At 52.0% G+C, this 24,659-nt stretch overlaps 1 protein-coding gene across 1 annotated transcript in view; it reads right to left on the bottom strand.

Moving 5' to 3' along the window:
• Nucleotides 1–24,659, bottom strand: part of LOC107112413 (maestro heat-like repeat-containing protein family member 2A) — a 63,815-nt gene that overhangs the window by 10,653 nt on the left and 28,503 nt on the right. The window contains exons 19-36 of the mRNA XM_015413542.1: nucleotides 24,297–24,416; nucleotides 23,803–23,904; nucleotides 22,875–23,030; nucleotides 20,867–20,998; nucleotides 20,586–20,665; nucleotides 18,051–18,159; nucleotides 17,809–17,919; nucleotides 15,522–15,626; nucleotides 13,994–14,117; nucleotides 12,636–12,757; nucleotides 11,049–11,201; nucleotides 9,892–10,046; nucleotides 8,414–8,546; nucleotides 6,920–7,095; nucleotides 6,276–6,410; nucleotides 3,624–3,738; nucleotides 3,213–3,359; nucleotides 1,437–1,649 (exon numbers count right to left, since the gene is read on the bottom strand). Coding sequence (XP_015269028.1) covers nucleotides 1,437–1,649; nucleotides 3,213–3,359; nucleotides 3,624–3,738; nucleotides 6,276–6,410; nucleotides 6,920–7,095; nucleotides 8,414–8,546; nucleotides 9,892–10,046; nucleotides 11,049–11,201; nucleotides 12,636–12,757; nucleotides 13,994–14,117; nucleotides 15,522–15,626; nucleotides 17,809–17,919; nucleotides 18,051–18,159; nucleotides 20,586–20,665; nucleotides 20,867–20,998; nucleotides 22,875–23,030; nucleotides 23,803–23,904; nucleotides 24,297–24,416 — 2,388 coding nt within the window. The remainder of the gene's footprint in view (nucleotides 1–1,436; nucleotides 1,650–3,212; nucleotides 3,360–3,623; nucleotides 3,739–6,275; nucleotides 6,411–6,919; nucleotides 7,096–8,413; nucleotides 8,547–9,891; nucleotides 10,047–11,048; nucleotides 11,202–12,635; nucleotides 12,758–13,993; nucleotides 14,118–15,521; nucleotides 15,627–17,808; nucleotides 17,920–18,050; nucleotides 18,160–20,585; nucleotides 20,666–20,866; nucleotides 20,999–22,874; nucleotides 23,031–23,802; nucleotides 23,905–24,296; nucleotides 24,417–24,659) is intronic.

The raw sequence follows: 24,659 nt of genomic DNA, 5'->3' as shown, positions 1-24,659 counted from the left end.
AGCAGCGCCAATGAAAAGGATGAGGCAGGAGGTGATGTGGAAGACCCCGGAGAGTGGCTGCCAGTCTGAATAGACAATAGTGACCTTGATGGACTAGGGGTCTCATGGGTAGGGGCTGTGGCTCAGTGGAAGAGTACCTGCTTGGCGTGCAGAATGTCCCAGGTTCAATCCCCAGCATGGCCAATGAAAAGGATGAGGCAGGAAGTGATGTGGAAGACCCTGGAGAGCGGCTGCCAGTCTGAGTAGACAATACTGATCTTGATGGATGGATGGTCTGATTCAGTATAAGGCAGCTTTGTGTGTGTGTATCCAGTCTCAGGGGTGGGCTGTGGGTACTGCCCAACCACAGGGCCAGCCCTGACTGTGTGCAAATTATTATTGTTGTTATTGTTATTATTATTATTTGGCCTTTGTGTGTGGTATAGTCAGGAGATCCTAAGATTGTCTGGCAGCCAGATGTTCTAGTGTTATGCACCACTAGGTGTCGAGCTAGACTTGCTATTTTTAAAGTCAAGAGTCATTTCAGGGGTGGTTTACCGTTGCCAAAGTCTGCATCACACCCCTGGTATTCCTTGGAGGTCGCCCTTCCAAATACTAGCCAGGACCAACTCTGCCTAGCTTCCGAGATTTGACAGGATCGGGCTAGCCCAGGCTACCCAGGTCAGGGCACTGTGTACAAGGACTCAGAAGACAAGAGAAGAATCCTGCTAGATCACACCAATGATCCATCTAGTCCCGTTTCTTGTTTGCTGCAGCAGCCAACAAGATACATGCAGGAGGTAAAGAGGCAAGACGCAGAAGCCCAAAGCTTCCCCCTGTTGCTGCTGCCCACCAGCTGGCATTCAGAGGCACACTGCCTCTGAACATGGAGGTTCCATTCAGCCCTCACGAAAACATGAAGCTGCCTTATACTGAATCAGGCCATTCGTTCATCAAAGTCAGTATTATCTACTCCAAACGGCAACAGCTCTCCAGATTCTCAGGCTGAGGTTTTTCAACATCACCTACAACCTGATCCTTACTGAAGATGCTGGGGATTGAACCTGGGACCTTCTCCCTCACGGCAGCCCCCCCACCCTCTTTTTCCCTGTTTGTGGGGTCTGAGATTTTATTTCATTGTGTCTGTCGAAGTGTGCTTTGCACACGAAAGCTTACACTTTGAATAAAACTTCGTTGGTCTTAAAGGTACCACAGGACTCAAACTTTGTCCTTGTAAGCTTGTCTGCCATTCTCAGACTCCTGTTTGCAGCATGGGAGGCAGAAGCAGGACTGTGCTGGGGTGTTTGTGCATGAGACAGAAGCCTCCCTTGAGAGACAGGAAGGAGCCACTCAATCCCATTGCAGGGCCTCCAACGGACTCCCGGCTGAGCTGAGACCCTCTTGGTTTGGGGTGCGGGAGCAGGAAATGCCCTGCTGGGGCCCCAGGGATAACTCACCTGTTGGAGGTGTGCACAGGCCTGGTGAGCCACAGCCTGGAGAGCACGACCCAGATGGCGTCCCCCGAGGCAGCCCAACATCTTGCCCAGCGCACACAGGCCCTCACCAGCCACATCGAGGCTGGCTGCTTCACCGGCAGCGTCCAGCAGAGCTGCCAGCAGAGCCTTCTGCTGCTTCTTGGCCTGTGGAGCGGTCCTTGCGTCAGTCAGTGCCTAGGTTGGTCCCCGGACCACAGGCCCATAGCCAGGACTTTGTGGCTTGTGGGGCAAATCTTTTTTCTGATGGGGGTTCTCAGTGCAGAAGGAAAAGCCATTGAGCCAATGGAAAGCTGTGACTGGTCTTAAGACCGTAATAATAAAACTAACTACCAGAAACCTGTGTCCAGGACAGATCTCTAAACTGCAAGCTGTCAACCCCTTTTGATGACAGTTCTCAGCGGCTGCAAGTTAAGCACTTCTGCCAGCCTAAGCAACCATTCTGAGAACAAGCCAGCAAGTGGGGGTGATGACTTCTATAGTCAAGAAAGCTAACACTTAGGCAGAAAAGCTCTCTTAAAGGAGGCTAGTTTCTTGACACAGTTAGAAGGGATCCTAGAGGTCACCTACTCCAACCCCCTTGCTCAGTGCAGGAATTAGCCAATTACAGCACCCCACTCTGCTTAAAGGAGTGCTCACTTTTAAAGAAATGCTTGAAAAAAGCATTTACAGGAGAAATTCTTCTGGGGCTGTGCCTTTAAGAAAGGGGGCAGATCCCCCCAAAGCCCCACCATAGCTGAATGGAACCTCCATGTTCAGAGGCAGTGTGCCTCTGAATGCCAGCTGGTGGGCAGCAGCAACAGGGGGAAGCTTTGGGCCTGCCAGACCAGATCCTCAGAACCTCCCACCGTCTACTCCTGATAGTAAGGCTGACTGCCTGAGGATCTGAGAGCAGGGTGCACGCAGAAGCCCTGGATCCCATGCACCCTCTCCTCTCTTGCCCCTTCTCCTTCTGGCCTGTTCCTCCTTGCTTGGGACCAGGTTCAGGTTACCAAGCCCAAGGTGGGGCCTGGAGATCTCCCAGAATTACAGCTAATCTCCAGGCGATAGAGATCAGTTCCCTTGGAGGAAATGGCGGCTTTGGAGGCAGACTCTCACCACTGCATCCCCTACTGAACTTCCTCCCCAGGCTTCACCCACAATCCTGCAGGAATTTCCTTAGCTGGAGTTGGCAACTCTAGACCAAGTAGTCCTGCATCCCTTGTTTCCCGTTGTCTGTGAGCTTCTTCAGCCCCCTCCAGCTTTTTGGCCAAGATTCTTCTGGCTTCTTCTCCCTGCCCTGCCCTTTCTCTAAGACCCAGGCAACCGTCTGCCCGTCCGACTCTCTATGACAACACAGCAAACCAACCAATCGCAGCCTGACACATCATCAATACCCCTGGCCGGGCAATTCCTTAGAGAAATGTGATCTGTAGTTTCCTTTCTCCGGTCTTTCCTGCTCAAAAGCTCTGAACTGGGCTCTAACCCAGTTTGACACACCCCCCCCCCCCAGTTTCTCCATCGGAGTTCAAGGGCAACTCAGGGGTTCAAGGACTGAGCGGGCCATGTCAAAGCAAATGCCTTCGCCTGGCAAGCGACTCCCTCCCCCAAAAGCCTCGGAACACCCAAAGCTCCCGGGCCAAAGCAGAATATCTCGGAACGTTTCCAAGATACGTTCTGTAAAACCAGAGATGCCAAATAGCGAAGAGTTAGGGTCCGGCGTACACGCGTCCCTACGCCACCCTCTGCTCCCTGGCCTACCTCTTCCGGAGCACACTTTGCCATGGCCCCCAGCCCTCGCACCGCCAAGAGACGCCTGGTGGCATCCCCGTCATGAGACTGGCTCAGCAATTGTTGCAGGAGGAGGTGGAGTGTCTGTGGTCTGTGCAGCAAGGGGTGACCTGTGAACTGAGGCGGACAAAGAACCTTTACTGAGCTCCCAATCTGGGCATTTGGAACGACAACCCCTGGAGTGGGCAGAGGCGGGGGAACTCTGTGCCCACATCAAACGGGAGCAGAAAAACTAAGCTCAGGACAGTGGGGCGGGGGGAGAGCCTGTGACTCATTAAGATGATCAGTGCCCAGCTCTTCCTCCCACTCACCCACATGCAACCTGTTTCTCTTCCTGGAGGCTTCCCCCCTCTCCCCACAGCACCTGGGAGCGTATCTCACCTCTGCACAGAAGACCAGGCTGAGGTCCCTGCTGGTCGTGCTGGAAGAACTCAGAGATGGCAGGAGGAGGTGGAGGAGCCCGTCAAGGAGAGGGTGCCCTGAGCACCCCAAGGCCCTGGGGTGGAAAGCAAGGATGGGTCAAGCAACAGAGAGCTCCAGCCTCAACCCTCTTCCTACACGTGGGGATCTAGAGGTCATCCAGCCAACCCACCCATAAGAGATCCTTTCGTCTGTGTTGGAAACATTAGTGGGGGTCTGGCTAATATTGGAGGTTCACTGGTGTGCTTAGTCCAGTTACGTTAGCAGAGTGCTTAAATAAAGCTACAAACGCAGCGGCGTCACTTTACCAGGTTACTCAGCTCACAAAGCTACACAGAGCAATGTTGCAACTTTAGAAGAGAAATACTTCTCTCCAGGGCTATTTTTGGGCAGGAACGCACAGGAACGGAGTTCCGTCTGGCTTCAGAGTTGGCTACGCCCACTACAGCCAAAACCTCTGTGTGCGTGGCTACAGAGGGAAGGCCTGGAGAGTGACACCCATGGCGACTTATGGGGGCCTGGGGGGGGGCGGGCCGGGGGGGGGGGGGCTGGAAGGATTGGGGAGGCATTTAAATACCTCCCTGTGCCTTCCCCGGCAGCTGCGGGGCGCCTGGGCAAGCCAAGGGAAGTCATGGGGTGTGGCCTAATATGCTAATGAGCTGTGCTATCGGGGTGTGGCCTATTATGCTAATGAGTTCTTGCTGGGCTTTTTCTACAAAAAAAGCCCTGCTTCTCTCTCTATTTGAGAAGTACACTTTTCGATAGGAAAGAGTAGGGAGAGGATAGAGTACTAACTTACTAGCTAAAGGATGGAAGCAGATGGTGAGAGGGCCATCTAGCTCATCGTGCCAAGGGTGTGTGCAGGGAGAAGGGAGAGCTTCATCTGAGAGAGGGAAGGGAAGGAAGGAAATTGTCCCTAAGAACACAGTCTACATTTTAAAGGGGACAGTGACAGAAGAGTAAACACAGGAAGAACAGGTCTGTGTGCCTATCTAGCTATCTAGCCTCTCTTGCCACAAAGTCTGGAGGCTGAGGCAGGGACATCGCACCTGGAGCTTCCAACAGCTAAGCCTAAAGCCATAAAATCCAGCAATAGGGTCAGCTGGCCAGGAAACACAGATTACCACAACCCCTCAATAGGATAACTGATTGACATTGCTTATTTATTTGGGATGGTTTTACAATAGTTGAGAGGTTCAGAGTGGGAAAATGACACCAATGAGAAACAGAACAAATATACCAGTGAGCTAATATGGGGTTAAGATAAGGGGGGAAAGTGATAAACGCAAAGTCCGCCCTTGCTTTGATGCTCTTCTTTGCTTCCAAAGGGCAGCCCCCTGTGCTGTGCCTTTAGTTCCAAGCTAAAGTTAGGACCCCAGAGGGAAATTCCAGAGCTGGGGAGCTGTAAGGAGTCAGATGACTGTTTAACTGGGAATTGGATTTTGGGTGATATTAGCATAAAATGACTTTGGCCCTCCTGTAGATGTAGCCAATCCAATCCCCCTTCCTTTCCTTCTCTTTCTTTAACACCTGAAGGGGGAAAAAAATTCTTAACTGAACTTAAAATCTTGCTACCGGTGTTCTGCACATGTTCTGAAACTGCTGCTCAAAGTGGCCGTCAAGACAAAGAACGGGGTACTCCTCTCCCCACACCCCGAAAACTCCTCTCTGGAGAGCTCATGCGGCATACTCTCCAAGGGGCTGCAGGTTGTTTCCGTGTTTTGTTTTGGTATTTTTTATATGTGCGTGTATGTGTGCACCTGTGTGCTCCTGGAAGTCATGGCGACCTCTGGTGACTGGCCCCTACTGGGGGCCTGGAGGATATTCAGAGAGGTGGCTGAATAAAGCCTGCCCCCGCCTCATGACCACTGGTATGCCAAGGATGTCTCCCATCCAAGTACTTGCTAGAGTCGGCCCTGCTTAGCTGCTGAAATCTGATGAGATTGGACTTGCCTAGGCTATCCAGGTCAGGGTGTTTCCATGTTCATCCTGCCAGTTCAACATAGATGTTGGCAGCATCCTGAGATATTTTCCTTTCCTTGGATTTCAAGACATCGGACTTAGACTATGGTCCAACCATTCATGGACAGAATGCACCTTAGACACGAAAGGGTTTGAAGGGACTTTGTACATTCCCCTCCCCCCACTCTCCCTCAACCAGGGGACGTGATCCACACCCAAGCGACCCATGCACACATCTTGAGCTCCGCCAGATTACCCAAAAGACTCCTAATTCTAACCCCAACTGTCCATCCCATCCTTGAAAAAAGTGGATCTCCCAATGTTCCATAAGAGTTTTGAAGAAAAAGTCATTGGCAAGTTAAGGGAGGCTTTCGCCAAAGCCTTGCAAGACCTCAGCTCCTCTGCAAATTATGTCGGATACACTTTGCAAAACCAGAGTTGCTATTTAAGCTCAACAGGCAGATTGTGCCCTGTTTTGCCAGCGATCTAAGCCCAAGATGCCAGCCTGGATCAGAAGGCAAAGCACTTTAAAAATTGTCCCCGTTTTCCTTGATTTTACTGTTGTCAAGGGTCAAACAGGGAACCGAGGTCACGGGAAGGTGCTTGAATCTCCCTGTGACTTTCCAAAGTTAGTAGAAATACTCTCCTTACCTGGCCAACTGGGCAACACCTTGGAGGAAGCTGTGTGACTCCGCCAGGAAGTGCCAGGCGTCTCCTACGTCCAGTTCCCTTGCCGTCTCTGGCAGGGCTTTGTCGAACACGGCCTGCAACACTCCGACAGCCAGCCTGGAAAGCAGAAGTGCTTGGCTGAGAAAGGCTTGGCAGAAAGAAGAGGCCTAGCAAACCCCCCTTGAAGCCAAGTCAGAGGTTCACAAAGGGGTTGTGGAAGGGGGGACAATGCTCACGGCCAGGGGTGGGACTGATTAACCTTGGAGCAGGATTGGGAACAACAGGAGGTATGTATATTTATTACTAGTGTGGGGGAGAGACAAGGAAATTCAGAAGGAATTGCACTTGCTCTGTGTACACCTGATACAGAATTAACTACCAGACGATGACAAGATCGGGCTTGCCTGGGGAAAAGCTTTCTGCTTCTGATGCTACTGTCAAAGGCCTGGAATAGATCTTGATGCAAAAGGGGGAACTGGGAGCACAGAAGGTGAAGGTTCCCCCGATTGGCAGACCAGGTTGGGAGGGCCTAGGGCGGAGGAACCGGGGCTCTCGTTTGTCCTGAGCATGGTAGGGTTGTGGACGGAGTTAGCCACGCACGGTGCAACGGAGGGATAGAACATCACCTGCGGGATGTCACAATGTCCTCGTTTCTTTCCAGGAGAGGAGCTGAAATCAGCCTCTCTGCATCTGGGCCTCTGCTGAGTCGGCACAGGAGAAAGTAGCACAGCTCTGGGAGCAGCGGGAGAAGCCTGTCACAGTCATTCAGACCCACAATCACCTCCTGGAGGGCAGCGAGCACCTGGGAAAGAGACCACAGAATGGAGGGGGGTCACGGCACCTGGTCAGCTGGGCATCACCAACGAACCTACGTTCTCTGTGTGCAAACCTATGACTAGGGTCACAAGTGGGAAGGCCATGAGGAGAGGCCGTGGCTCAGTGGCAGAGCATCTGCTTGGCATGCAGAAGGTCAGGTTCAACCTCCCCCCCCACATCTCCAGTTGAAAAGATCAGGTGGTGTGAAAGAGTTCAGACCTGAGACCCTGGAGAGCTGCTGCCAGTGTGAATAGACAATACTGACCTTGATGGACCAAGGGTCTGGTTCCGTATAAGGCAGCTTCGTGCGTGCGTACGTGTGTGTGTGCACGCGCCAAGCTACATCTGTTAGGTACAGAATGCAGAAGGAACCTCCTTTCCCACCTAGGAGCAGGTGGAACCCCACAGGAGCAACAGAGGTTGAGCAAAACATATGAACAATATAGATCCAGGTGGGTAGTCGTGTTGGTCTGATGAAACAGAAGATGCTGAAGAAGTGTGCATGCACATGAAACCTTATGTTGTTGTTGTTCAGTCGCACAGTCAAGTCCGACTCTTCGCGACCCCATGGACCCAGTATTAAACTTTGTTGGTCTTAAAGGGGCCACTGGACTCAAACTTTGTTGTAGATGAACAACATGGAGGAGGGGCTGTGGCTCAGCCGTGGAACAACCACGCTGCATACAGAAGGATCCAGGCTCAAGCCCTCTGGCACCTCCAGTTAATACGATTTCTAGTAGCAAGGGTTGGGGAAGATCCCGGACCACCTGAGATCCCGGAGAGCCACTGCCGGTCAGGACAGAATGCTCAGAAATAGAAGGATCAACCCTAAGGGACCCAGCTTCGATTCCCAGTATCTTCGGTTTGACATTTGATATCCTGTGTGGTACGGTGATTAGAGTGTTGGACTAAGACCTGGGAATCCCAGGTGGGAACCACAATCTACCATGGAAACTCACTGGGTGACCCTGGGCCACTCATTCGCCCTTAGCCTAACCTACCTTTATTTCAGGGCCCCTTCACTGTTGGAAACGTGTTATCCTTTCAAACTCAAAACTAGGAAATAACCAAACCAAAACTAAAAAATAAACCCATCCCCCTGAGGGGCCAGTGGGGTGCAAGAAGCAAGTATGAACTCTACAGGGAGCAACGCTTGATGTCTGCAGAGTAATTTCAGAAATAAACACCCCGTTCACTCTCCCTTTCCACCCCCAAATGGCTGAAGCTCAGACCCCAGTCTCCTCGCCTTGGAAATCTTGGTGCAGAGAGGCTCCCCCCCCCCCCAAAGAAGCCAGAGCTCTCACCGGTCCTTGGCTGTTGTCGCCGCCTGCCTCCCCGGTCCCTCCTCCTGCTCTCAGCTGTCTCAGCAAATACCGCACGATGGGAAGACAGCTCTCTGTGCGAGTCACAAGCACTGCCCAGAGTTCCTTCCTGGCCCTGGGGATGGCACAGATGGTGGCAATCCACTCAGAGAGAAAGATAGGTTTATGACACATTGTTATGGTCAGGATATAAGGGCAGTACCACCACCACAACCAGGGTGGTGGTGCTCTAACCTAATATCAGTATCCTGACCCGGACAGCCCAGGCTAGCCCGATCTCGTCAGAACTTGGAAGCTAAGCAGGGTCGGCCCCGGTTAGTATTTGGATGAGAGACCACCAAGGAAGTCCAGGATGGCCACGCAGAGGCAGGCAATGGCAAACCAGCTCTGAACATCTCTTGCCTTGAAAACCCTGTGGGGTCTCCCTAAGTCAGCTGCGGCTTGAGGGCAAAAGATAATAATAATGCAAAAAGAGGTACAAGGTCCTACCCCAATGCGAAGGAAAAGAAAATCAAACTAGCTTCCCCACTGGAATTACTAGTCAATTGTACAAAACATCCACAAATATCCCTTGAGAAATCTCCCTGATGGATGGCAGTTCTCACTGGTGCAATGTGGAGGCAAGGAATGGGTGCCCTGGTTTTGAAAACAAGTGGTCACAGAATCACATCTGTTTCTCTGTGTACATCACAACTCAGTATCTTACTCAGGGCTATTTTTGGGCAGGAACGCACAGGAACGGAGTTCTGGCTGGCTCCCAAGTTGGCCACGCCCAGCAGGAACTCATTAGCATAATAGGCCACACCCAACAACAGAAACTCATTAGGATTGGCTACATTAGGGGTGTGTGGCCTAACATGCAAAGGAGTTCCTGCTCCAAAAAAAGCCCTGGGTTTTGACAACAAACAAGGTAAACAGAATAACAAGCAATAGGTGGGTGTGGCTGGATGACCACACTTCTGGTAACATGGGGGTGCGGCCTAATGGGCGAATGAGCTGTGCTGTCAGGGGTGTGGCCTAATATGCTAATAAATCTGCTGTTGGGTGTGGCCTATTATGCTAATGAGTTCCTGCTGGGCTTTTTCTACAAAAAGAGCCCTGATTATTTATTTATTTATTTATTTATATCCCGTTCTCCCCTAAGGCTCAGGGCGGCTCAGTGGTACAGCATGCATGCAGATGGTCCCGGGTTCAATTCCCAGCATCTCCAGTTAAAAGGACCAGGTAGTCGATGATGTAAAAGACTTCCGCCTGAGACCCTGAATAGTCTGAGTAGACAATACTGACTCCAGACCTTGAGGGACTGATGGTGTGATTCAGTATAAGGCAGATGTCGTGCTTTTGGGGATGAAAAACCGTTTGTGTTTGGGGTGAAGAACTCTTGGGAGTTCCTGTGAGCGGGAGGGGTGGGCATCCATGTCCCAAATGAACCCCCTGATCCAAGATGGCCTAGCACAGACCTGTCTTGAAGTAAGGGCTGCTCCAAGAGGGAGGCACAGACCGTCTTGAGATGGTACTTCGACAGTGTGGCCACGGCCCGGGCCAGAGACAGGCGCTGAGCAGGGTCCTCAGAATGCTGAAGGCTGGAACAGATGAAGGCCACCAGGTCGCAGACCTAGAAACGAGAGGGGCTGGCTGCCATCACTGAGGGTCACAAAAACTAAGCTGGGGCCGAGGGGTGTGCCCCACTTTCACTGAGTAATGAGGTTCACTCACACGAAGGCAAACCATAGTGCACGGCACACATGGGCTTTAGAAAGCTCTGAGTCTGCCACGAGATGAATGTAGACGCTCACAGGCAGCATTCAACTTTTCCAGCATTAATTTTCCAGCCCAGGGGTCCCCAGCCTTTTTCATCCTGGGAGCACCTTTGGAATTCTGACACAGGGTGGCGGGCGCGGCCACAAAATGGCTGTCTTGGGGGGGGGGGCAGACCACCACAAAATGGCTGCCATGTAAGGCAGCCACACTCCAAGTGGGGGCTGGAAATTTCCCGGGATTACAATTGATTTCCAGGTGACAAAGGTCACCTGGAAAAAATGGACGCTTTGGAAAGTGGATTCTATGGCCTTCTACCCCACTGAAACACCTCCCCTCCCCAAACCTGGCATTTCTCAGGCTCCACCCCCAAAATCTCCATGTATTTCCCAACCCAGAGTTGGCCGCCCTCCTGCCACAGGATGCAAAGCCAGCCACACAGAGGAAGCCCAACAGCAGGGAATAAAAATGGGAAAGAAAAATGAGGGGGAATAAAACCAAAAATGGTGGCAGCTGCCGCTAAAATACCACTATTTTAATCCGCACAACCTATCAGATCTCCAGTGGCCAATCATAAGCCCTACCGGGCAGAGACTCCATCTGCCCCCTCCTTCTAAAAAGACGTGGCAAGTGCCAGGAAAAATGCCGGTGGGTGCCATGTCGGGACCCCATTCTAGACCTGCCCCTGGAAAGAGAAGACCAAACAGCCGTCTGCAAGCTCGGAGTTCATTTCACAAGTGCTTTGGAGGCTCTCTCAGCCAATGGCACAGCAGGAGCTCCCCTTTCCATGTCACATCACTGCTCAAGGCCCAGCCAGCTGTCAATAGCCTGCTTTGGTTTGTTTGCAGCCTAGCCTTACCTTGTCCCTCAGGTCTGGGCCCCGTTCCCTCAGCATCACTTCAAACCACAGGAGGACAGCCCGGTCACAAGCAACACTCACTGTTCCCAGCTGTTCCAGCAAGGAGCACAGGTAGGTCAAAATCTCTTGCGAGGGAATGGTAGAGCTGACGATCTGAGGGAGGGAGAATGTTAGAAGGTACCCCCCATCCACCACCCTTGCCTCTCCTTGGGTGCAGATCACGAAAACGGGTCCTCCCAGGTGCCGCAGGGAATGCTGGGAGGGTCCCCTTTATGTTTGGGGAAGACAGGCTGGTTAGGCAGGGTACTAATCTACACAACCATATGCCCACAGAGGGGCAGTCATTCAACAGGTGCAACTTTCTTCCAGCAAACAGATGCAGCAATACTACCAGTCAAGGAGGAGTAGTTAGAGGTGGTGAAAGATGTATACACAAGTATTCGACCTGACAGCTTTGCAAAGGCAGCAGGATGAGGGGAGGGGGCTGTGGCTCAGTGGCAGAGCCTCTGCTTGGCATATACAAGGTCCCAGGTTCAATCCCTGGTATCTCCAGTTGAAAGATCTTGCAGTAGGTGATGTGAAAGACCTCAGACAGAAACCCTGGAGAGCTGCTGCTGTTCTGAGCAGACAAAGCTGACTTTGATAGACTCATGGTCTGATGCAGGATAAGGCAGCTTCATCTGGGTTCATATCTCTGGGGAGAGGCTGTGGTTCAGTGGCAGAGCATCTGCTCGGCATGCAGAAGGTCCCAGGTTCAATCCTCAGCATTGCCAGGTAAGGGACCAGGCAGTAGGCGATGTGAAAGACCTCAGCCCGAGACCCTGGAGAGCTGCTGCCGGTCTGAGTAGACAATATTGACTTTGATGGACTGATGGTCAGATTCAGTATAAGGCAGATTCATGTCAGGGAAGAGCTCTATGAAGAATGTTCTCTGGGGGAATACTGTGGGCTATAGTTTGGCAATCTTAGGGATATCTTATTTAATGGTATGTACAGGTCTGCTTGATATTAATATATTTTTAAAAGGAGCAGCAGTGGGAAAAGTCTGTGGTATTGCTGCATTGCTTGGGCAGTGCTGTACCTGTTGAACTTCTGCCCTTTGTGCTGTAAGGGAACAGGCACTCTATTAGGAAGAGAAAGCAGCAACCATACATTCCATTCATCTGACACTACGGTGCTTTGTCCAGGTTAACGCATTCCTACAAGCCCCCTTCTCCTGCCAACCTAGCAGTTCGAAAGCAAAAAATTGCAAGTAGATAAATAGGTACCACTTCGGTGGGAAGGTAACAGCGTTCCGTGTGCCTTGGTGTTTAGTCATGCCGGCCACATGACCACGGAAACGTCTTCGGACAGCGCTGGCTCTTCGGCTTTGAAACAGAGATGAGCACCGCAACCCTAGAGTCGTATTCGACTGGCTTTCGAGCAAGGGAACCTTTACCTTTACTTTACAAGCCCCCTTGCTGTTTCCTATTCCAGAAGACCCAATATATTAAGGTGAAGATCAGGGCCCTGGGCATGAGAGCCTGTCCTTGGGCCTGAATCGTCCCCAGTCCCACCCTCCAGAGACGTTCAGCCCCCACCCCTTACTTTGGCCAGCCGGAAAGAGGCCGCGTGCACCTCTCGCGGGCACTCGCTCTGCAGATCTTGCTGGATGCGTTGCAGCTTCCAGTCCTCCCGGCGACCCTCTGGTGTCTGGGGAGTGACCACGCCTGGAAAAGATGCCCACAAGGCCAATGACCAAACTGGCATCAGGGCTCCAGCCCCAGAAGGTCATGATATTCATATTACTAGATTAACAGCCAGCAGGGCACGTCCACACTGCAAAGTTAATCCGGTTTAATACACCAGCCCCTATTGGGAATGGGCAAGAATTATCAGCATCCTCATCACAATTATGATTCCCACGACTTGGGGGGAGGGAAGGCAGGGAGAGAAAACTGGTCTGAAACCAATATATTCTGGCAAGATAAAGAAGTCAGAGAGTGTGTCGAACATGAAACACGGCTTCTGTAAGCATTTTGTCAATGAGTTTAATGGAATGTTAGCATGCTGGGCATACTACCCCTCCCCCCCCATCAGATGGATCATGGACGAAGTTTCAGTCCTGGCCAGTCATGGCAAGGCTACTCTTGCCTCGCCAAGCATTGGATTTAAGGGCAAGTGTGACCCGCAGGGGCTCTTGGCTGTGGACTGAGAAAGAGCGAGAATGGGAGACTGAGATGGTCTAGAAAGTGGCAGCGGAGATATAGTGGGCAGGGCAAGGACTCAAAACTCATGCTCCGAGTAACAAAAAATCAGTTTCGCACCATTGCTGATTGCAACTTTATCCCAGCGACCAAAAGTACACCTCTCCTCCCCGCTTAATCTGCACAGTCTGTGCTGCTTCTCAGGGCCAAACTAGACATCATGGCTTTGGGCAGCCTGGGTCTGGGTTCCTCTGGCTCAACTTGCGGCAGCAGCAAGGGACGGCATTTTAAAGATCTAGAGGGAGAGCTTTTCTGATTGAAATTACAGCATGGGGGGAAGAGGAGCTCTTGCCTCCCCACCATGTGATTTCAGAAGCTGAAACGGCCCAGCAGAAGTTATTTACATCACTGTGGCTCAGAATAGTCAGAATAGACCAAAGTTATTTACGTAACTTCCTGCCCAGGCTGTTTCAGCTTATGAAAACTGGGGGGGGGGGAGCAGAGCCTCACCTCCCCAAAGATACCATTCTGAGCTGAAAAGGGCTCCCTCTGATCTTTAAAATGGCATTCCCTGCAGCCACTTTGTAGCTGCCAGGAAAGCAAATTGGGTTGGGGCCGGGCCCGCCCGGGGAACTCAGACCCAACCTACCAAAAACACAACATCTAGTTTGGCCTTCAGTGCCGCTTGACATGTTAGGTGGAGACAGATGAACCAGTTGGCCAGGTGCTCATCTGATCGCCCTCGCTAAGTCCCCTCACCTTGGATGCTCAGCAAGGTCCTGATGCAGTCGCCAGCGGCCTGGCGGGTGGTCCCTGGTGTGTCATAAGTGAAGGGCCCCAGTGCCCCCACCAGACGGCTGTATTGTCCGAAGGAGATCCTGGCCTGAGTGGGAGAGGAAGAAGAGCAGCATGGCTTCTGATGTGTCATGGAGAAAATGAAGGATGTTCTTACAGGTGTGCCACTTCCTTCTTTGCCTGTCTCCCCTTCTTTGTCCCAATGAATACACCTTGCCCTGGCTTCTGAAGCAACATGGCTGAGCACTAGTAACTCGCTTTGTGACAGTTTCCTTCTTTAAAACTGAAGAATGTTAAGTAGAACATCTCATTCTTTGGAACATTTTTAGCCTGCCTTTCTCGGAGACCAGGCACAAGATGATTTACGATAATAACAAAACCAATATACAATTAAGAATCCAAAAAACCCACACACACACTTGTAATCAAGAATTGGGTAGCAGTATTAAAAGCCCTCCTGGACAATTCCACCTGGCATAACTTGTGGGAATTCAAGAAAGTGGAAGTCTTCTGACCGATGTAAGGAAGGAGATTCCATACAATAGAGTAGTTCTGCACTAGCTGCTTAGTCTGGGATTCCCATGAGATGATGACACTGGAAACCAATGGCATTCAAATGTTTTCCTTATTGTATGTCTGTCTTTTTTCAGACTGAATTTGTGGCCATCCCCCCCCCCCCATTTGAAACACACCGATGCTTTAAAGGCTATGGTCCCTTTAAATCTCTCTCCCGCCCTTCTCCTTCCACCTTACTTGATTGCTTTCTGGGTTTTTTGCTGTTCTCCAGCCCTGTCACCCCAAATCTAGATAAACAGTTCCGATTCGTGTAGGTAAGCACTGTCTATGTCCACACGCTAGCCTCATTTTTCAAAAGGCACTGCAGTGCAGAGAGGCATTCTAAATAGGGACTGTCCTTTGTAAATAGGGACAATTGCCATGTATACATAGCAGAGGAAAGAGAGCAGCTGGTCACACTCCTGCCTACAGCCGGCTCTGTGCCTGTGGTGTATTCAGCTCAATGACAACTGTATGTAAACTCACTAATTGAAACACCATGTAAAGCTTCGTCCTGGGCAAGGATCCTAATGACTCAATTCCTATTGGTAGCCCAGGAAGAGCAGACCAATCACCTACCATCCAGTTCCCTGAGAGGGAACATCTGTGATTGGACATTATTCTTACAACCCTATTGGTTGTTATGTAAAGTAGGGCGTGGCTACATTAGCCCGGGAGAGTTTAAAAGAAGCACAACTGCAGTGCTAATGTTGTTCCGGTTGTTCTGTTCTGGTTGTGTTCATTAAAGCTTAATCACTTGCTGAAATCACTCTCTGACTCTTTGTTAAGTAGTCGACTTAACAGTGCCAAGAAGGCCAGCACAGCCAAGAAACGTGATTCCGCCACCCGCATATGTGGGAATCTCCTTTCTGGTGTGTTATTGAATTAGGGCTGAGGGAGCACTCCCTGGTCTCCTCGGAAGCTGGGACAGGCTCACCGAAGCAGTGGTCCTCCGGTGGTGTTCTTTCAGCAGGCGGGCACTGAGCTGCATGGCGCGGGCACGTTCCCATTCTTGCTCAGAGACCAGCCAGTACAGTAGAAGCTGTGGGTAAATGGGGGCGTCATCAGTCCCCCGAGGGAACTAGCTGGCCTTTGCATCCCAGCCCCTATGCAGGCGTTCTAAGCCCCATCTCCCTCCAAACAAACAAACAAACCTTCAAACCCACAGATAAATGCAAAGGAGAGGCTGGCGTGCACCTATGGAGTAAGCAGGAAGTAGGGATGCCAACTCTGGGCTGAGTTGGGAAACTCCTGGAGACGGGGAGTGGACGTTGGGGAAGGCAGGGTTTGGGGAGGGGAGAGACCTCAGTGGGGTACAATGACATACAGTTCACCCTCCAGACCAGCCATTTTTGTTGGGATAGACAATAAAGAAGAAGAGAAGAAGACCCTGCAGGGGGCAGCAAGAAGAAGAATAGAGAGAACAATGAGGTCAGCACCTCCTCTCCTTTTAAGTGTCATTCCTTGTTTGTCTCCAGATTGTTACTCTCAGGGTCAGACGGCGTGCTGAGAGCGGGTTAAACTGCTCCGGTTCCAACCAGATTATATTTCAGCTGGATAATCGCGATCACACTTACCTCCCTTATCCCGCCTCACCGTGCAGTCGCGTCGCTCCCTGGCGTCTACACTACCAACGCGCAGGAGCATGTGTCGGCATTTAAAATTTTTTCTCCGTTTGTGCATGCACATAGGCGCTCATCTGTAGAATGGGGGGGGGGGGTGAAACTACCATGGCACATGCACAGAACCACCAGGGCGAATCAATCCAACCCCTCCAACAGAAGACTTCCCTTTAAACGTTTGACCCAAAAATGGCCTCTGTGAGATCCCGAACTCATCTAAACTCTAAAACAAGTGACTGTTTAAATGTTGGTTTTCTAAACACGGTAGCGGAGCGCCACCTATGCGTGCACCACCGATGCTCCAAAATAAATGGCAGGCGAAAAGCGGAAGCCTAAGGCAGCTTTCGAGCAGGGAGGGGGTTTAAACCGGAAGTGGCTTGACACCGGAGAAGCGATCCCACAGGGGGGAAATGCAGCTTTAAACGGGAGAGCTGAGAAAACACCACTTTGGGACCTGGTAACAAAATACTCTGGGTTAAAGCGGTTTTGAGCTGGAAACCAACGGCTGGGGACGGGAGGCAGATGTTGACTGTGTGATCGTGCATATAAAATCCATTGATGAACTGTCACGACACCAGATCAAACGGCGTGTCTGAACGCACCCTCAGGGTAATTCCCCCCCGTCTTCTCAGAAGGGCCACACTCAGTCTCTCCCTCTCTCTCAGCTAGAGATGTAGTTAGGACCCTATCATTGTCGCACCTCTTTACTATCAAGTCTATTAGTTCCCAAATAAACCTCTATCTCTGCCAACAATTTTCTCCAGGAGAACAGGTCTCTGTAGTCTGGAGAGCAGTTGTAATTCTGGGAGACCACCAGTGGGACCCCTTGTTCAGCTGAATGTAGTGGATGGGGCCAGGGAAATGGAACACATTAAGTCCCCCTGATCAGACAACTTAGGCAAGCAAACCAAGGTAAAGGTAAAGGTAAAGGGTTCCCTTGCTCGAAAGCCAGACGAGTCCGACTCTAGGGTTGCGGTGCTCATCTCTGTTTCAAAGCCGAAGAGCCAGCGCTGTCCGAAGATGTTTCTGTGGTCATGACTAAACACCAAGGCGCACGGAACGCTGTTACCTTCCCACCAAAGTGGTACCTATTTATCTACTTGCAATTTCTTGCTTTCGAACTGCTAGGTTGGCAGGAGCTGGAACTAGAGATGGGAGCTCACTCCGTCATGCGGCACCCGGGTCTCGAACTGCTGAACTACCGACCTTCCACAGCCTGCAGTTCAGCGTCTTAACCACTTGAGCCACCGCAGCTCCAAGCAAACCAAACTACACAGCAATCTCTTTTCAGAATTGTCCCCTACAGCTACCTGTCCTTTGCTATTCTCCATAATGACAGTGCCCAGGAAGAGTGCAGCTCCTCCATCTCTCAGTCTGGGCAACCTAAAGAAGATCACACCCTACCGGTATCACAGCCACAGCACTCCTGCCCATGAGCCCTGGCCTCTCCGTGGAACTAACCGTGCCTTACAAGAGGGCGGGAGAACAGCAGACAAACTTGTGCAGAACGGGCAAGAGCAAGAAGGGGGTCAGGAGAGGAGAGCAAGCTTCAGCAGCAAGGACTAGAAGATTCATGCTGGCTTCATCTTCTGCTTCGCTCACCTGGAAGACTTCCTGGACCCACTTTGAACTGGCATCTCCCCCCTCCTCCTCTTCTTCCAGCAGGGTCTCCACCAGCTCTGCCAGCGAAGCCACGGCACCGGTATAAAGCGCCTGCAAGGCAGATCACGACAGAATCCAGGAATGGAGAAGGGACTGGATGCTCTCCCAACCGGCAGCTCTCCTCTTTACCGAGCCCCCTGGCATCCCACCCATCCACGTCTGCCACAGCGCATCTGCCACACCTCACTTGCATGGTCCGTGAGCTCCAGGGGAGGCAAGGCAAAGATGCAGCCCAGGCACAGCTCTGCCAGCTCCCGGTTCTCCTCGTGGCTCAGGGCTTCTGGCACTGTGCTGAGAAAGACAGAAACGGGGTCCATATATTTCAGGAGTCCCCAACGTGGTGTCACGGCTCCCACCGAGTTCTTTTTTCTTGAACCTGCCAAGTGTTTTCAGGAAGTCGGTGGGGCCAGGTAGGGCTTTTGCCCAGTGAGGCTTCTGATTGGCTCTGCGGATTCTTTTTTAAATGTTTTGGCAGCAGCTGCCACCACAGCCCAAGAATCTGCACTGTTTCACTGAAGTTAAACCGTGGCAGTCATTAGGTGGCTGGCTCCACTTCCCGTGGCAGCCATTTCGTGGCACCTGTTTTGTCGCTGCGCCCACCGTGCCACATCAGAATTCCAAATGCGCCCACAGACCCAAAAAGGCTGGGGGCCCATGATATATTTCATGTAATACATGCATGTAAATAGACTTCTCAAAAATCCTCATAGTGTTTCACCCCAGCAACAAAGGACAGTAAAAAGTCCCGTTAGTGGGCAGAAGAAGAGAAGGAGGAGGAGACTGGATTTATACCCTGCCCTTCACTCAGAGTCTCAGAGCAGTTTACAATCTCCTTTCCCTTTCCCTCTCCAGAACAGATACCATATGAGGTAGGTGGGGCTGAGAGAGAAGAAGAAGAAGAAGAGGAGGAGGAGGAGGAGGAGATTGGATTTATACCCCGCCCTTCACTACTCAAGGGATTCTCAGAGCGGTTTACAAACTCCTTTCCCTTCCCCTCCCCACAACAGACACCCTGTGAGGTAGGTGGGGCTGAGAGAGCTCTGACAGAAACTGCTCTTTTTCCAGAACAGCTGTGCCAGAACTATGGCTTGCCCAAGGTCATCCAGCAGGTGCAAGTGGAGGAGTGGGGAATCAAACCCGGTTCTCCCAGATTAGAGTCTGCGCTCTTAACCACTACACCAAATATATGAACAAACCAAATCCAGCAACAACAAAAACAACAAAAACTGATAAAATGGACAGGGACCACAGAGCAGTCGCCATTAACTGCTAACCCCAGAAAAGGTGACTAACACAGCACAGGCGAATGATACTTTGCTGTCTCATCATGAGCTCAAGAAACTGAGTTATGCTGAGTCAGAACTTTGGTCTCTCAAGGTCAGTGTCATCTCCTCTGACCGGCAGCGACTCTCCAGAGTCTTTGTCAGGGGTCTTTCACACCTCCTCTTACCTGGGAATGCTACGGACTGAACTCGGGGTCTACTGCATGCAAAGCAGGTGCCCTGCTGCCACTGAGCCACAACAGGAGAGAGTCAAGCCAAAAATCAAGGGACAGGATCCAAGATAGGCAGAAGAGCCACACGCTTCAACACACCAGGAAGCAAACATTCAACCAGTATGGAAAAATCATCATTTTGGGGGCCTTCCACCAAGAGGAGCGAGGTGGCATATATGGTTCTACCTTTCTCCATTTCATCCTCACAACAACCCTGTGATGTCATTCTGGCTAAGCAAAAGTGACCGGCGGCAAGGTCACCCAGGGAATCTGCAAAGGAGGAATCTGAATCCAGGTCTCCCCGGTCTTTGTGTGGGCCTCTGTCTTCCATGGGAATGGGTCATGCAGACCTGTCACCTAGGGCTGCCAACTCCGGTTTGGGAAATTCCCGGAGATTTTGGGGGTGGAGCCTGGGGAGGGCAGGGGGTTTGGAGAGGGGACTCAGCAGGGTCTAATGCCACAGAACCCGTCCTCCATGGCAGCCGTTTTCTCCAGGGGAACAGAAGTAATTCCGGGAGATCTCCAGGGCGGCCCTGCCTGGCGGTGAGCAACCGCACTGTCACCACGGACAGAAATTTAGTCTCACCCCGAATACAAAATGCTTGTTAAGAGAGACGGTGCGCATATTTAAGCGGCCGGCTGCCAAGCGTAGAGGAATCACGGTGAGCCCAGTCTCCACGTCATGATTACCGAATGGAGCAGGGTTGGGTCTCCAATCTGGCCAGAGAAATTCACTCCTCATCTCTGGAGCACTGTAGTTATTTGAGGAGAAGAGATGGACACCCTGGGCTGTGAAAATGGGTTCCGTGGCCTAGGTAGGGTTGCCAGGTCCATCTTCGTACCCAGCGGGAAACTTTGGGGGGCGTTCCCAGAGGGGGCAGGGCGTCCCCAACATGATGACATCACATTGGGGATGTCCCGGCTTCAAGCCCCGCCCCCATCTCCGAGCGGCAATGCCACTTGGAGATCAGGTGCGGGGCCCACAGCTGTCCCTCTCCTCTCTCTCAAGAGAGAAGGGAGAGGGGTAGCTGCGCGGGGCGGGGCTTGGGGGCGGGGCTTCCCCTACTGGCCAACTAGCTGGCAGTGGGTTGAACCCCCCAAGAAGCGGGTAACCCCTGCCAAACAGGGGGTCTGGCCACCCTAGGCCTAGGCCCTGGAGAGCCTGACCTAAAGATTGGCTCGTTTTAAAAAAAGAAGGGGGGGGGGAGAAAGGGGAACATACCTGAGGTGCCGGAGGGCCACCATGGCCTGCTGGCGAACAGGAGACATGAGGGCATCCAAGGGCTGGGCTCTGATGATATCCTGAAACGAACACAGTGGGAAGGGGCCCCCGGAAGCCACAGACCACAAAGCAGAGGCTCTTGGCCACTCTCTCCCCCTGCAGCTACAGATTATAAGGCCCTATATCCACCCCCTTCCAGTTTCCCCGCCCTTGTGGTGGTGGCGACAGCAGCCCCCTTCCTCCTGTCTGAAGCTCACGACCACGCCTGCTCCGTTACTCACCACGAGATGGTCGACAAGAGCCCTTTTGTGGGGCAGCTGGATGGCTGCGGCCTCCCCTCCATCTCGGATGGAAAGGCAGACCTCAGACACACACCGGGTAAAGCTCAGGATCAGCTCAGGATCTTTGGCAACCTGGGCCAAGATGCAGAAGAGAGAGGAAGGGGGTGAAGCCTGCTGGGGAGAGGGGGAGAGGGGGCAGGGAGCTCTGTGGTGCAGGTATGCCCTGCTACTCCCACTTTACGGATGGGTGACTTGCCCCACGCTTCCCCTTTAAGCTTCACGAGCAGAGTGGAACCCAGGGTTCACCGGCAAAAATTTATGACCACTCTTGTCACACTGGCTGATCTATGTAGGGATACTCCTGGAGATACGGGGATGGAGCCTGAGGACTTCAAGTGGGATACAAGACAGGGGCCTCAAGTGGGGTACACTGCCATAGGGTCCAACCTCCAAAGCATCCCTTTTCTCTATGGAAACTGATCTCTGCAGTCTGGAGATGAGCTGGAATTCTGGGGGATCCCCAGGTCCCACCTGGAGGCTGGCATTATGTATTGGGGTTGAATCATCCCTGATTGAATCACCCCAGAGGCTGGCTGAGCTTAGAGCACAAGAACAATAGCCTGCCAGGATTCTGAAAGTAACCAATCTAGTAGTAATGTTATGTAAATAACCTATCACTGGGAGTGGGGTGTGTTTGGATGTGGCAATTGCATGCTATTTAACAAGTTCAAGTTAGCCTTTATTGGCATAAAATGCTATTTAACAGAGCTAAGGCTCTGGAGTCTTGTCTTGTGCTTGCTGAAATCACTAATAAAGTAGAACTGATCACTAGGCTTGTGGTCTGTGTCCATGGAACCCACTATTTAACACATCCCTGGTTCTACATTAGGGTTGCCAGCTCTGGGTTGGGGAAATTCCTGGAGATCTTGTGGGCGGAGTCTAGGGGGTGGGGTTTGGGGAGGGACATCAGTGGTGTATAAAGCCATAGAGCCCACCCTCCAAAGTGGCCATTTTCTCAGGGGAACTGATCTCTATAACCTGGAGTCCAGTTTTAATTCCAGGAGATCTCCAGACACCACCTGGAGATGGGCAACCCTATTCTACATGCCCTCGTTCACCTGCGTGCCCATCCCTCCCCTGCTCTCCTAGTCATCCCTTCTCTCCCCTTCATCCGTCTTCCATTCATCCAGACTCTCTTTCCAAAGTCTGTGATCACTCTTTTCATTGATTCAGTACTGATTTAAACACAATGCCGGCAGACATTCAAAGTGGGCCTGTGGCTGCTAAACAGGTAACATTAATGCCCCAGAGATCCACAGACTGTGTGGGCATCAGGACTTTTTTGGTAGAAAAAGCCCAGCAGGAACTCATTAGCATAATAGGCCACACCCAACAGCAGATATGGATTAGCATATTAGGCCACACCCCTGACACCATAGCTCATTAGCATGTTAGGCCACACACCCCATGCCTTCCTTTGGCTTGCCCGGGTGCCCCGTGGCTGCGGAGAGCCCGGGCAAGCTCCCCTCCTTGAAGGGAAGGGAAGGCAGTTTAAACTGCTTTCCTTTGGCTTCCCTGGGCATCCCACGGCTGCGAGGAGCTCAGGCAAGCCGGCCCTTGGACAGGCCAGGGAAGGCAGGGGGCCCCCTGGCCCGCCCACCTCGGAGTGGCCGGGTGTGTGTGTCGCTCTCCAGGCCTTCCCTCTGTAGCCAGGCACGCAGAGGTTTTGGCTGTAGTGGGCGTGGCCAGCTCTGAAGCCAGCTGGAACGCCGTTCCTGTGCGTTCCTGCCCAAAAACAGGCCTGGTGGGCCTGCGTTAGTGTTCCAGTGTTGAACATGTAACAGTCGGGAGCCCAGTTTAAATGAGATGCTGGAGGCATGCGTTGTCACATGGGCAAGTTCTTTCTGTCTGCCCTTTAGCGTCCCGTAGGAATCCGGCCTCATTCGTCCCTCCTCGCAGGGAAACCCAACTGCAGCGGTGGAGCCGGGTGACTGCCTGACAAACTCACCTCCGGGCTGCTTGGGGTGCAATGGTGCAGGATCTTGGGCATGACGTCAGCCGTCAGGTGGAGCAGCAATTGCTGCTGGGGGGCACGGGTCACGGCACTGCTGTACATGAGGAGGAAGGCGCTCTTCACTCTGTCCTGTTCTGGCAGTGGCAAGTCCTGTGGTTGGCAGAGAAAGATCCACTATCACAGAGGAGCCAAGCTCTCTGGGGAGTCCAAAAGAGAGGGGCCATGGCGCAGCGGCAGAGGATCTGCTTTGCCTGCAGAAGGTCAACAGGTGCAGTCCCCGGCATCTCCAGTTAAAAGGATCGAGTGGTAGGTGATGTGAAAGACCTCCGTCTGAGACCCCGGAGAGCCACTTCAGTATAGACTAAGGCTCTGATTCAGTACAGGTGGGGATTCAACTGTCCCCCAAAAGGATATGGGAAGATGGGACAGAAGGCTCTCCCCTGCTGGCCTGGCTCACTTACTTGACTCACCAGGCGTTAGTTTGCACTGCAGCTGCCATTCCCTTGGGCTTGAACCTGAGCCAGGGATGAGTTGCCAACAACCGGCTATATTTCCACAACAGGTGGTCCTGGTTTTTTCATTTTAAATTGTGCCTCGTCAGAGACCTGCTCAAGGCAGCTCACAAAATCAATTCAAGATCAAATGGTAAAAACATAAAATCATGAAAAAAAGTCACAGCCACCAAAAACACAGAAGCTTTTAAAAAAAAAAAGCTTAAAACCCCAGCCGGCGCCTTCGAACGTGACTGAGGCGAGTTTAATCACAGTCAGCTCCCACCAATCAAAAGAGAAGGAAGCCGTGTGGCCTGTTTACTGTTTTGGCAGGCTATTCCAGCTGCAGAGGATGGAATCAGGAAAAGGAAGGGGCCGGGGAGGGGAGGGACATGTATGTAGATATGAACCTGGCTGAAGTGAAGGCTGACCGAATCTTCCACCTTGGAAATTTCCTCCTCCAATTGGCTCAGGGCCTTCAGTGTGGCAGGGAACTGCCCCTCGCCGCAACAGGCCAGGCACTGGCAAAGACCCTGCAGAAAGAGGGGACTACTGGGATCTGGACTGACCCCCTCCCCCTCCACACCCCAGCTGCCTTAAGAAGAGCTCTGTTGGATCAGGCAGAAGGCTCATCTAATCCAGCAGCCTCTTTTCACAGGGGGATCAAAACCAGGTCTCTTGGAAGGTCCAAAGCAAGGCACAAAGGCTAAAGCTTTGCACAGTTGTTGCTCACACCCTACAACTGACACTAGAGGTACGTTGTCTTCACAAACCTCAGCAGAGACTGTGGCTGCTCCCCCCCCCCGCCTTTGCTTCTCGACCACTCTCCCCTTTTTCAAACCCACCAGGCACAGCAAAGCTCTGGGGTTGATGGGATTGTGCCATCAACACAGGTCAAATGGGGGAGCCTAACTGCAGAGCTCACCTCTCGCTGGTCTTCATCTGCGTAATCTGCATGCAGCAGTAGCTCCTGGAGATGCAAGGCCACTCTGGCCACGTCCCCTGCAGTGGACAGAGCTGTGCCCAGGGCCCTGTAGAGGAATGCCTGAAAGAGAAAGAGGCCCACCGGGCAGAAGATAAGCTCCACAAGACCTGGATGCCCCACAAGCTAGATGCAAGCCCAGCAAAACCAAGTTGATGGAGTCACGTCTGCGCAGTTCTGACTATTATGTATGCCCCCCCCCCCAAAAAAACCAGTATTTTATAACTAGAATTACTTAATGCTGATTACATATATTTGCATACCCTTGTTTTGAGAAAGGTGGATTTGGAGTACCAAATTGGCTAT

The sequence above is a fragment of the Gekko japonicus genome, unplaced genomic scaffold, assembly GCF_001447785.1.
Source record: "Gekko japonicus isolate JY-2015 unplaced genomic scaffold, Gekko_japonicus_V1.1 scaffold250, whole genome shotgun sequence".
In the NCBI taxonomy this organism is placed as follows: domain Eukaryota; kingdom Metazoa; phylum Chordata; class Lepidosauria; order Squamata; family Gekkonidae; genus Gekko; species Gekko japonicus.
This window is presented reverse-complemented; position numbering and strand designations above follow the sequence as displayed.